The sequence below is a fragment of the Cloeon dipterum genome, chromosome 2 (genome assembly GCF_949628265.1).
Source record: "Cloeon dipterum chromosome 2, ieCloDipt1.1, whole genome shotgun sequence".
Lineage (NCBI taxonomy): Eukaryota > Metazoa > Arthropoda > Insecta > Ephemeroptera > Baetidae > Cloeon > Cloeon dipterum.
This window is the reverse complement of record NC_088787.1, coordinates 3,091,040-3,103,567: the sequence shown is the minus strand read 5'-3', so window position 1 is coordinate 3,103,567 and position 12,528 is coordinate 3,091,040. Positions and strand designations below refer to the sequence as shown.

General features: G+C 37.8%; 2 protein-coding genes and 1 long non-coding RNA gene across 3 annotated transcripts; all 3 read left to right on the top strand.

Moving 5' to 3' along the window:
* The first annotated feature begins 4,305 nt into the window (after positions 1 to 4,305).
* On the top strand, positions 4,306 to 5,405 carry LOC135936301 (uncharacterized). The gene is made up of 4 exons (XM_065479062.1): positions 4,306 to 4,513; positions 4,578 to 4,717; positions 4,780 to 4,990; positions 5,196 to 5,405. The coding sequence occupies exons 1-4, from the start codon at positions 4,400 to 4,402 to the stop codon at positions 5,403 to 5,405; spliced, it is 675 nt and encodes a 224-aa protein (XP_065335134.1). The 5' UTR covers positions 4,306 to 4,399.
* On the top strand, positions 5,367 to 6,994 carry LOC135936302 (uncharacterized). Its single transcript, XM_065479063.1, has 2 exons — positions 5,367 to 5,769; positions 6,121 to 6,994. The coding sequence occupies exons 1-2, from the start codon at positions 5,507 to 5,509 to the stop codon at positions 6,491 to 6,493; spliced, it is 636 nt and encodes a 211-aa protein (XP_065335135.1). The 5' UTR covers positions 5,367 to 5,506; the 3' UTR covers positions 6,494 to 6,994.
* Positions 6,995 to 8,785: 1,791 nt separating this feature from the next.
* On the top strand, positions 8,786 to 9,448 carry LOC135935248 (uncharacterized). Its single transcript, XR_010574189.1, has 3 exons — positions 8,786 to 9,011; positions 9,082 to 9,170; positions 9,235 to 9,448. It is a non-coding gene; the product is annotated as an uncharacterized LOC135935248 (long non-coding RNA).
* Positions 9,449 to 12,528: the final 3,080 nt, after the last annotated feature.

The following is a 12,528-nucleotide window of genomic DNA, read 5'->3' as shown; positions in this document are numbered from 1 at the left end:
GCTCTTCGACAAGCTAGCCGCGAGCAGCGAGGCGGTCGGCACAATATCCTTTAAGTAAAGAAATGAACATGCAGATCTATGCAAAGGAACAATCCTTAAAAAACTAGTTTAATACAATGTTATCTTAACTATATTAAAGTTTTTAACTCTGATAAATTTTGTTAAAAAATATATTAATTTGACGACTTAATAAGCAGAAATTAAATTCATAATTAAACCATTAAAATAACAATGCAAGTACGACATTAAATGTTTTCATAAACTCAAAATGGTTGGCATGTTAATAAATATAAAATTTAAACAGTTTCTGCTGCTCACGGCTGGCTCGTCGGCAGGCTCGGTTCGTACTCGAGAGGGGTTCCCATTCTGGCTCTCACGCTCTCACCCTCACAGGGAGAATGGTGGTTGTGGTTTAGGTCATCTAGGGGAAGGGGAGAGTTTGACCTTACAACCATGACCACAACCACCACCCTCCCTGCGAGGGGGAGAGCGCGAGGTTGGAACCCCCTTTCGAGTGCGAACCGAGCCTTCCGACGAGCAGCAGAAGCAGTCGGCACAATATCAAAGACGATTCAGTCGAATCAAAATAATTTGTCTCACGTGGCTCCGTATTCTTCTTGATCTTCTTCCTCATCTGCTGCTTCTACTTGATCTTTGACCAGAAAAATCTAAAATAGATCAAAAAATGAATATCAGTTAATGCGCTTAGTTATAAATTTGCAAGGTAAATATCCAGCATAAATTTAGTTTAACATCACAAAATAAATTATTCATATCAAGCCAAATTAAATTTATGGTTTAAAAATTTAATTCACATGCTGTTCTATTTAAAGTGTATGAAAAATTTAACTCTGTTCGTGCATTTTAAATTTTAAGGTTTAATTATTTATTAATTTGGCACATCTTCTATTATCTGAATTAATATGCCTCATACCTTACAAAAAAATTACTCAATCAGAGTCTATAAACTTGAGCCAAGTATAGTGGCTTTTACGATAACACTTCAAGTCTATTTAGAATGCTCATTTGCATAGTACTGTTCATTTCATTACTGTTAGATATAGTTCCGACTGAGTCTGCTGCTCGTAGCTGGCTCGACAGTGGGCTCATTCCTCACTCGAGAGTTTGCGAACTGAACTTTAAAATTAAAATTCGAGCCCAAAATACAATCTGTACAAATGCTCTAAAAACGACAGCATAAATTCATGAAATTCTTAAACCACAACTTGTAATATGGCCTGGAATGAATGGTTCAAGGCACATTTCAAGGTAAAAAATATAAATTTTGCGCATTATTAGTCATCCAATAAATATTATAATAAATAAATATTAATTACAGTTGCACCTATACAAAATAGGAATTAAATTCCAAAGAGTCCAGACATGCTACTTAAATAAAAGAAACAAAATACGGGATTTCAACAGTATTAATGCAATAAAACAGGGCATAAAGGATATCAACATTCAACATTTTAATCCTTTGTTCCTTATCCAAGAAATTAATGGTATCGAGTTATTAGGGTTAATGGCATTAAAATCACGAAAGCCAAATGCGGCTGTTATCACTCACGCAAATGGAAATGCACACATAAATTATATTTTAGACTTCATAAATAAAAACGAGAAAAATATTATGAAAATGCAACAAGTAGAAGTTGATACAGATACATAACACTTGACATAAAAATGTTAGAAATTATTATGCGCATACCTGCCAGAAATAGAGAATCCTTTGATCCCAGGGTTTGGCACCAAAACAGATCAGCGCAGAGCATCATCAATGGGCTTCCTTTCAGGTGGCAGAGGCGGGGATGCAGGGCCGATTTTCATCACAGCAGTGCCACAAATTTTTCCAATTTTTCAATCTAAAAAACAGAATTGTAAACATTTAAATATGCAAAACAATAAATGGTCAATGTGCACGCTATGTGTTTTATGTATAACAAGTAGAAAATTCACGAAAATATCTACATACATGCTGCTGTACATAAATATACATAATATATATTTGTGTATATTAAGGCGATGCCAGGACTGATTAGCAGCCACCCGGGGGAAAAGGTGGCAATCGACAAAATTATACAAGAAAATTACAGAATAAATGGTTTTAAAAGAGATATAATTAATTTGAATCATAAATTAACTGAAGCAAATTGCGACTATTAAATCTGTTATCGCTCGCGCATGTGAATATGGAGTGCACACAAACGGGTTTTTCATAGATACAAATAAATATGGCAATGCAAATTATTTGTATTCATAGATTACATTAATAATGAAAATGTTAGACATCATGAACATACCTGGCAGAAATATAGAAGAATTTGATCCCAGGGTTCCACTCCAAAACAGATCCATGTTCAGCAGCCTCAATCCGCTTTCTTCCAGACGGCAGAGGCGGGGGCAGCGGGGCCAATTTCGATTGAAGTTTCACAAATTCTCAATCTGAAACACAAATTGTAAACATTTTAAATAAGTAAAAGAGCAAAAATAGATAATTGTCAAAGTGCATGCTGTTTATTCTTTAAAAAGTAGAAAATTCTTTTAATGAAACACGTCTTGGTGCCGTAAAAATTGCGCATAGCTCAACAAACAACTTAATTTTCAGTGTCGAATTGGTTGTTGCCATTTTTGCGACAAAGAAAATCGCGTTTGGTTGTTGAGCTATGCACAATTTTTACGGCACCATAAGACGCGATGCCATTTACATTTCGAGATTAACAAGCTCATATTATGTACATGTTGACACATAAATAAGAAAACTAGAGTGATTTTAATACATTACATACCTGCAAAACGATGCATCGTCGAGTTCACACAGAAATGCAGTTGATTGTTGATGTTGACGGGTCCAAACACACACAGCCGCGAGACGCGTAATTCCAGGGTGGTTTCCGCGGGTCGTGCGTGCACTTACACCGGTGTTAATTAGCGGATTGCGTACGTAATTATGCGTAATAAGAACTGGACGTGAATGCGCGCGTATGTCACTGTCTTTAGCTATTTTCTTTTAGCCGTTGGCGCGTTGGCGTTTGGCTGCCTGATCCTGCATGCTTGTGCTTGTGCTTCACCAGCTCCCGCCCCCACTTTCGCTTTTTCTCTCTTGCCGTTGCCGCTTACGCTGCAAGCAGCAACGCCAGCCGCTCCTGCCCCTCCTTGCTCTTCCCAGCTGGGATCTTTGTTGCGCGCGAGGATGAAATTGAAAAGCTGGTGAAAAACCAACCGCGCGAAGCGCAAAAGCAGTAGAATAGAGTTGCTGGCGCCGTGCACTTGAAATTCCGCTAGCAATTCTTTTAATTTCTCATCAATGAAATATAATTAAATTTAATTAATTAAAATTTAGTTAATAAAAATTTAAATAATATATCAAAGAAATATAAAAGCACCTTATTAAAATAAAAAATTAGAAAGTTAAAAAAATAAAAATAAAATTTTAATTTGAATAAAATATTATGAATTATTTCTAGTAAACCATCATTTGACTTTAAATGTTTGTAAAATATTATGATTTGTTTGGAGAAATAAAAGGAATTGAAATTAAAATTTATTAAATTTAAAAAATTAATTCCTCGAAAAATATTCTATGGTTAAAGTGGGAACATACAGAACTTTATTATACCACATGTAGTGTAATAGCTAACTTAAGTGCAGGTTTTTCTTTTTAAAATTATTTTGAGGGCAAATTATTCAACCGAACTACTCGTGTAACGGTACACGTGTTAAACACGTGTTAATCACGTGGTCTCCGACACGAGTTAAATTGACCACGTATTTTCTACGAATTTTGAAAATTTGTGCCCATTTTACTTGAAAAATGGGCAAATTTTTATAAATTATAAGTAAATATTAAATTTAGCTAGTCGTGTATTTTAACTCGAGTTGAACACGTGATCTCTGACACGTGTTCATCACGTGATCTCGGACACGTGTTTAAAAACACGTGTTTTCACACGTGTTCAACTCGAGTTAAAATACACGTGTAGCTAAATTTAATTATTTACCCTGAAAATTATTAAATTAAGGAACAAAACTGCAAACTACATAGTTGAAATGCATTTGAAGCAATAAACAAGTAATTTAATTTTTAACTCGTGTTCGGTAACACGTGTTTGTCACGTGATGATCACGTGATCCAGAAATATTAAAAACACAAAATAAATCAAAATTTCCAGTCAATATTGACTAAGGGGGCCTCAAATAACCCGGGAAAAATATCAAAAAAAATATTTGAGAGAATCACCGAAAACTCGTGTCAACACGTGATTTTTCTCGTAGGGCGCTAATCATCTGGCTCGCAATCAGCTCGCGGTCGCAGACACGCGACACGACTCCGTTAATTTTAATAATTAATTTTTTTCTACAACTCTATCTCGTGGTGTCTTTTCGAGCAGACGACGAAATGGAAGAGGATCAGCGGAGTTCCGTGGCGGTGAAGAAGTTGAAGGCCCTGCACGACGGCAAGCTGGCGACTGACGTCATTTTCGTCATCGGCGCGGATGATGAAATAACCGAGGTTTTTTTTACAAATGATCCACGTCAACCTTTGATTAATTTTACAGATGATATTTTTTCTTCAGGAGATTGCGGCCATCAAGTCTGATTTGGTGCTCAGCAGTGAGTACTTTGGGCGGCTCTTCAGCAGCACCTGGACGCCGCCAAACGAGACTAAAATCAGGCTCAGGAACATCGACGGATCCACCTTCCTTCTGATTGTCGAGTAATTGCTTGAATTTTAATTGAAGGAAAAATAGTGACGACCCCTCTCGTGCGTAAAAATAGGTTCTGCACGCTGAGTGGACAGCTAGTGTCCGACGTTGGCAGCCTGGAAGAGTGCCTCCGGTTGGCTCGGGCGGCGGACGAATTTCTCATTCGCGATTTGAGCTGTCTCTGCGCCCAAATGCTCGAGGACAGTTTCCTCAGCGTGGACAACGTGTGGAAAGTGATGAACAAGCACTACCAGATCAACGCCATTACGTCACCCTGCCTGAAGGTAAGAAATTCTCATTCGAACCTGAATTTCAAAATACATACCCTGAGAAAAGCACATTTGTGTCCTTTTCAGGGTTTTTTGATTCTTCTAAACCCTGTAGAATCCAAATTTGGTGTCAGAAATTAATTATTGATCATCCAAAAAAGGATTCTGAGCTGACTGAGAGCCAAAACTGGTTCGGAAAATCACGCATTTTATTTTACAGTTTCTCAGTTCCAAGTCGGAGCAGTGTCTGCAGCATCCGAGCTTCATGGATGCTCGGTGCGAGGCGGTGCAGCTCTTCCTCTCCCTGAAAAAGATGAACATTTCTTCCGAACTGGAGCTGCTGGACGCTTGTCTTCGCTTCCTCGAACCCCACTCTCTTTACCTAGGGAAAAATTCCGGAAGTATTTCCTGCCTGAGCTGCGTCTGCTGACTCTGGACTGGGAGGAAATCAAACACCTGTGCCCCTACCTGTCGAGCGAGGAGGTGGCGTGCCTGGCCACCCTCCACTTTGCCCTGAGCGACGACGAGCAGATGAAAATTCTTCCGACCTTGTGTCCTATCAGAGTGAAGCGGGGAAGTAGCAAGAAGACCCTGATTTTGGTGCCCAGGAGGAAGATTGTGGACCTGAGAAGGCTCTTTCTGAACGAAAAGCTCGTGAGAGACTTTGAGGTAGGCCAGAACGTGTTCACCCTGACGCTGTGTCCGATAAGGAGCATCGCAGTTTCTGCTTTTGAACTGATCTGCCCGCTGAGTTGGAAGTACGATGACTACCACAACCAAAACTGGCTTGACAGGTCAGTCTCCAGAGCTTTTATTTTTACCCTTGGAGTTGAGCCTCATTTTCGTATGTTCCAATCGATTCCTGAGGGTCAAAATAGGTGGAATACATAATTTGTCTGATCGTTTAATGTTTTTTGACGTGCGAACAGAGGAGAAAAGCAAAAGGCACGTTGCTTTTTCGCTACAGTTCTAGCGTCATCTCTCTAACGTCACAGCTCTCACTCAGCAGGAAGTATGGCTGCTGTGACGTCAGAGGATGCAGTAGTGACCAGACGATTCAAACGTGTTTTGGCGGGAAAATTTGTTACACACATCGCGTTGCACCTTTTTAACTGAAAAATAATCCATTTTACCTGATCCGCTAGGTTGAACAAGGCCGGGAGCTTCAAAACCAACACTTTCCTGCACATTTTGTCCACGGTCACCTCTGCAAAGCAGAAAAGCTCAAGCAAAGAGGTGCAACTGCCGGAAGAGCTGCCGATGAACGAGTGCAGCCGCGTCGACCACTTCGCCTTGGTGCCTGCTGGCGGAACTTTGATCCTGACTGCCACCCTGAACCAGGCGTGCGTCCTCAGGGACGTGCACCTGCAGCAAGAGGACCTCAACAGCTGCAACGAGCCGAGAATCGTCGAAACCTTCGGCAGAATTGCTGCGACTGTTACAAACAACAGAAATTACCACCATCAGGAGTTGAACGATTTGTGCATTTTCAGGAAGATCTACTTTGCTGAGGTGTGATGCAATGTCAGGACACACTCTAGCCTCTTTTTGTTTTAATTGAGAAGTCAATCTAATTATTCTGAATTTCATTTTGTAACCTTTAACTTGCTGACACTGAAATTCGGTTCGGAAGCTGATTATTATTGATATGACGTGTGAAAATAATTAATTGTTGTGAACCAATCATGGAGAGCCACGAGATCTCCACCAACCAATCAGAGATAAGAGTGTTTCTAGAAGAATTTTTGAGTTGAGAGTGTCTACTTTTTTGTTTCTCTGCCTTGATTAAAATAAAATAATGAAATGTCTAATTTTTTGCCCTCGTGCTTATAACTGGATATGAGTATAAAGTTACTCTCTTTAATGCGATACGAGATTAAAGCACACGTGATTTAATCTAAATTAGTTATTGTTTGTAAACCACAAAGATATTGCAGCTGCCAGCTACTGTAATTTTATAGACCATGTTTTTTTGTATCTTAAAGGTCCATCATTTACTAAATGATTCACTTGGTTGGAGATAATAAAATCTTATATCTAAAAAAAGTATTTTTATTTTTACCAGAAACCTCATTGATTTTAAGACAACATGAAATGAGAAATCAGAGAAACTACACATTTTAGGGGCAGCAATAATTCAATATCAAATTTTGTCCCTAGGATTACTTTTCTAGCTGTTTTAAATTGTTATAATTATTTTCTAGAATCCTTCTTTCAGCAATTTTCGAGCATATATTTTTATATATTTACACCTCTATTTGTCCGAGCTAAAATAACGAATTTTATGTATGTGCGGACCATTGCGTGGTTTGAATATCAATTTAATTATATAATTAATGGTTTATTACACGCAATATCAATTTGTGTTCATTAAAAATTTACAAGGAAATTAACTATTAAATACTTAAATACAATGGAAAGCGTCAACTCCAGTCATAAGCTCTTTTTTAATTCAAAAGAAAATACTTTTGTTTTCATCCTGTTTATCGAGATGGCGCTTGGCGTTTATTTTGATTAAAAGATTAAAATTCGATAAGCGGCAATGAGGCAGAGAGTCGCCGACCGACTCGTCGATAAGCCTGCGTCATCACCAACAGAGATAAAAACCCCAAATCGAATGCTTCATTACTTGTCAGCAAGCAGTGCTGAAGAGAATTTGGCGCGGAAGTCTGCTGCTGCAGCCATGTCGGACATCCTGGATAAGTGGGAAATATTTCAGGAGCTAAACGACGAACTGAAGCGGAATATCAGGCTTGCGGTCGTATTTAGTAAGCTCTATTTAATATTAATTAAAATTATATCTAGTAAGAATAATGGACATTTTTTGTGTTGAATAGCTTTTCTGCTGGTGCTCGTCACTATATATCATTTATAGTTTCCATTGCCCAATGCTAAGTTATTGTCATTTCTAAAGTGGGAGCTTAGAGAAAAATTCCGTTATTAACTCTGTAAAATCGGGACAAAATATATTGATCCTGATGGACGCACTCTCATCTGCGCCATTTATCATTCAAAGGAGATGGCGCAATTTACGTAACGAAATATGACGAACTTTTCGGCTTTGGGAAAAACGAATCAGGATTTCTTGGCACTGGCGACACCGAACCACGTACGGAGCACACAAAAATTGAACAATTGTGCGGACAAAACATTCAAGGTTAAGTTATAATGAAGGAAAATTGATGTGGCCCAAATAAATACGTTTTGTTTTTTTCTCAGAATTCCAATTCTCAAGCTTGACGTATTTTGCGATTTCTGCTACCGGCTCAGTATACGCGTGGGGAAAAAATGATTACGGCCAGCTTGGACTGGGTACGAAACAAGACACCCTGTTCCCGACCAAAATAGAAGGAATTTTGGCAACAAAAAGAGTTGTCCAAGTCGCCTGCAGCTATTGCTATACTCTGGTTTTAACTTTGGAGAGAGAGGTTTTAATAAAATAATTGTCATTAGAAATTATTCCAAATAGCACGCTCTATTAAAAGGTCTTTTCCTTTGGTCGTAACGATTTCGGGCAGTTGGGACTGGGACACAGCGATGACCAAACTCTTCCAATGAAATTGGACTTTCCTGCGGCTGGTGGAGTTGTGACAGCCATCGCCTGTTTACAATTTTCATCTGTAGCACTGCTAGACTCAGGAGAGGTGAATATCATATCTATTTCGGGCATTATTTCTTATTTTTCAGCAGCAACATTTTTATTTAAAGTGGATGTTATTTATAGACAAATAAAATGGAAATATTATTTAATTCCTAATGTATAATCATTCATTTCAAAGGTTCTTGCTTGGGGGAGAAATGAATATGGCATTCTGGGCCGTAGTGCTGAAGACGTGACAGAGCAAAACATTCCTCGCAAAGTGCCTGGATTGGAAGGAATCTCAATTACAAAAATTGTTTGTGGATATTCGCATGCCCTGGCTTTATCCAACGATGGAAAAATCTTCTCTTGGGGATCGAACGGATCAGGCCAGCTGGGAGTAGGAACCGTTAAAAGTTCACACCGACCAACTATGATATCTGGAAATTTCGGCAGGTAATATAAATACTGACGAAGATTTAAATATTTATGAGACAAAATCAATATTTATTTTCTCTTTGGAAAGGATCAAAGACGTAGCTGCTCATTTCGCTTACTTTGTCAGTGCTGCAATTACAGAAGCAGATGAAGTGTTCGCTTGGGGAAAATTCAACGGTGAGAATAAAGTTCGTGTATATATACATAATTTAATAATAACCAATACGAATTCAATTTTAAGGCCAAAAACACCTGATTCCGACAAAAACCTCATTCACATCCCTGGATGAAGTTTTTGCGAAACTTCTAATTCCGGCCTTGACATTGCGGCCATTGCGTCCAAAAAATTATTGCTGACGCAAGCAGATTGAATAATTTATTTAAATTGTGGTCCTTCATTATATATCCAATAAATAATTTAATATTTACGCATTTAGGACGTGTGTCATCTTAGGTTCATTAAGCCATAGCGAAAGGGATGAGGTTTTCCATCGAAATTCCGATGGTGGACAAGATTATTGAGACATTAATTGGAAAGGAATTCATTTCCAGGATGGAGGATGGATATTAAAAATATATTTGATGCAATTATTTATGACATTAACCAATAAAAGGGATTTACAGATGTTTGTTTTTATGATTTAATCGTATTGGAAAAATTAATGTAAAATTCCATGGACAAAGTGGAAACTGTGCCGCCGAGCGGATTTGAAGCGCGGGTTGAACGCCATTCCTCCATTTCTCCGAGCAAAAAGAACTATACTGTGATTTGATTCAATAATTTGTCCATTTGTGATTCGTATTATTAACTCACTCGCAACTAAACTATTATAAACACAATAATGGAGAGTATTATTTGTTCTAAAAAATAAACAGTGTGTGCATGATTTATTTTATATTCGTGTTTTGCTTCACACGCAACAAAAAAGGTTTGGTGCGGCTGTTTTAATTGGCAATTAATTGTAGTCTTTTGTAAGCAAAAAATGTTAATTTGTTTTACAGATGGAGTAAATTTAAGTTGGTATTTATAATGTTGATTTGCCAGAAAAATTGGGGTATTTTATTTAATTAGCGACTATAGATAAAAGAGCAATTCACCTGGAGTCGTAGCTCTTAGATATCCTTTCAGACAAAATTAGAGAGGCTGTTGCTCTGCTGCTCGCGGCTGACTGGAATCTTGGCTCGCAGCACTCTCTTTCATGCCACTCACTTTCTGGCGAAGTTATTGGACCGTTTTTGGTTTTTTTTACCTGCCGGAATTGGGCCTTTCGCTTGATTTATCAGTGACGTACTTAATTGCGAGTTAAAAATGAAGTTTTATAAGTCTCGATGTTGTTGTATCTAAGAAACAAAGAATGTAGACTTAAAAATACCTCAATTTTTTAATATCTTTTTGTCTATATAGCCATTAAAATAAATGGAGTAGAAGAGAGATAAAAAAATTGGGTCGCGATAAGACGAATGGACGCAACTGCACAAACGCGCCGGATCTCCCTTCAAAGCATCTCGCCTGTCGATCAACGCAAGCAGATAAGAATTCGAGATAAAAGCGATGCAGAATTTGTCCGTGCAGCCGCGAAAACGAGAAAGTGGCAAGTCGCCCAGCCTGTCGAGTTATTTGAGCTTTTCGAGACACTCCAATAATAACCTTTTTGCCATCACTCTCAACTGGTTCGCCAAAAAAATCCTAAAATTTTACAAGTGATATATTATTAGAATTTAAAAACACCATTGGCTAATTAAACTGGTGAAATATTTCCTCGTGCTTGCTGTAAATTTTTGCTTTGGCATTATCTCTGTTGGCATGGCAACGCAGTGGCTCAGCCAGAACAAGTCGTCGTCAGCATTCGACGGTTAATTTATAATCTTATCAGTGAATCAGGACTGGAGCTATTTTGCAGGAATTTCGATACACTAATTATTCCAATAAATCAAACGCAATAAAGAAAATTTATTTAGCAAACGAATAGAAATTTCAGCTTCGATTCGCAATGAACGGCCTTCTCGAAAATCACGGTAAATCTCATCGTCCAAATTTTCCGACATATTGCACCGGCTTGCTAACCAATAATCATCTCTTGCTGCACTGCTTTGAAGGGGGAGACAGCAGCAGATAAGAACGCAAAACCATCTTTAAGCTGCGATAAACTTTACAGAGTGACGCCCGTGTAAAGAATGAAGAGCTTCCATGTAATACGCCGATGGTTCAGAACCAATAAAAAAAATATAAAAAAATGAAGAGCTCACTAATCTTATTAAAAAGAAGACACCGCGCTCTAGAGAGGAAATCAACAGCTCATTTTTTAATTTAGTAAATGTTCTTTCTCTTATAGAGGAAATCAATAATAGAGGAAAAACTAACGCTAGGTACAAAGAACAAGTTCATCCGCTTGAGCCGCTCTTATGGCATCTCGTTTCTCTGGGTCTGCTCCCTGCAAGAAAAAAATATCACTGTGACGTCATATTGACATCACATGATATCACCCGGGTGACGTCATATTGACGTCACTTAATGTCCGTCACAATTGGATCATATTGATATCATTATGATATCACGACCAAAAAATTTTCCCCAAATGCTATTATTTTAATAGCATTTTCAAAACTGACAGTTTTTGGATCCGTATTCCGAGCTCCAACCTGGAGTGACGTCAATATGACGTCATATTGACGTCACTTGAGGTGATATCTTGACCAAAAAATTTTCCCCAGAAAATTCTCTTTGAATTATTTTAATAGCATTTTCAACCTCAAGTTTTAAAAATGCAATAAAAATAATTTTCTGGGAAAAATAATTTGGTCGTGATATCATAATGATATCAATATGATCCCATTGTGACGGACATTTAGTGACGTCAATTTGACGTCACCCTGGTGATATCAATATGACATCACAGTAATATTTTTTCCTGGAAAATTCAATTAATTTTTTGATTAGGAACCAAGAACACACATATGAATTATATTTTATTGTCACATACATCGCATACAATATAATTCTGAGTGTAAGGAATCTCCACCGTTAAGAGCATCAGCGGAAAAAGTAGCCCCGTCACGCTTGTCACTTTTATTTTAAAAATCTTTATCTCCCAGCCATCGCAAATTATTTGCGTTTCAACCCAATCGAAAACATGGAGTTTTTTCTATTTTATAAAATAAAAATATTTACTGATTTCCTTGTTCAAGCATTAAATTTTCCATCCCTGCAATGACGTCACTGTGACATCACTTTGATATCACTCGCGTCACAATTGCACTTAAGTGCAAGAAAAATGATGTCGAGTGACGTGAAAATGACGAAAAATTTTGTATTTTCAAAAGGCTTTAAATTTTTATTTTGAACAACTAAAAACAAGTTTTGTTGGTTTTCCATTGAATTTTGAGCAAATTTGGAAAATTTCCTCATCCCTCCAATGACGTCACTGAGACATCACTGTGATATCACTCACGTCACGATTGCACTTCCGAAAGAGACGAGGAATGAAAATGATGTCAAAATGATATCATATTGACATACCCACGGTGACCAAACGTT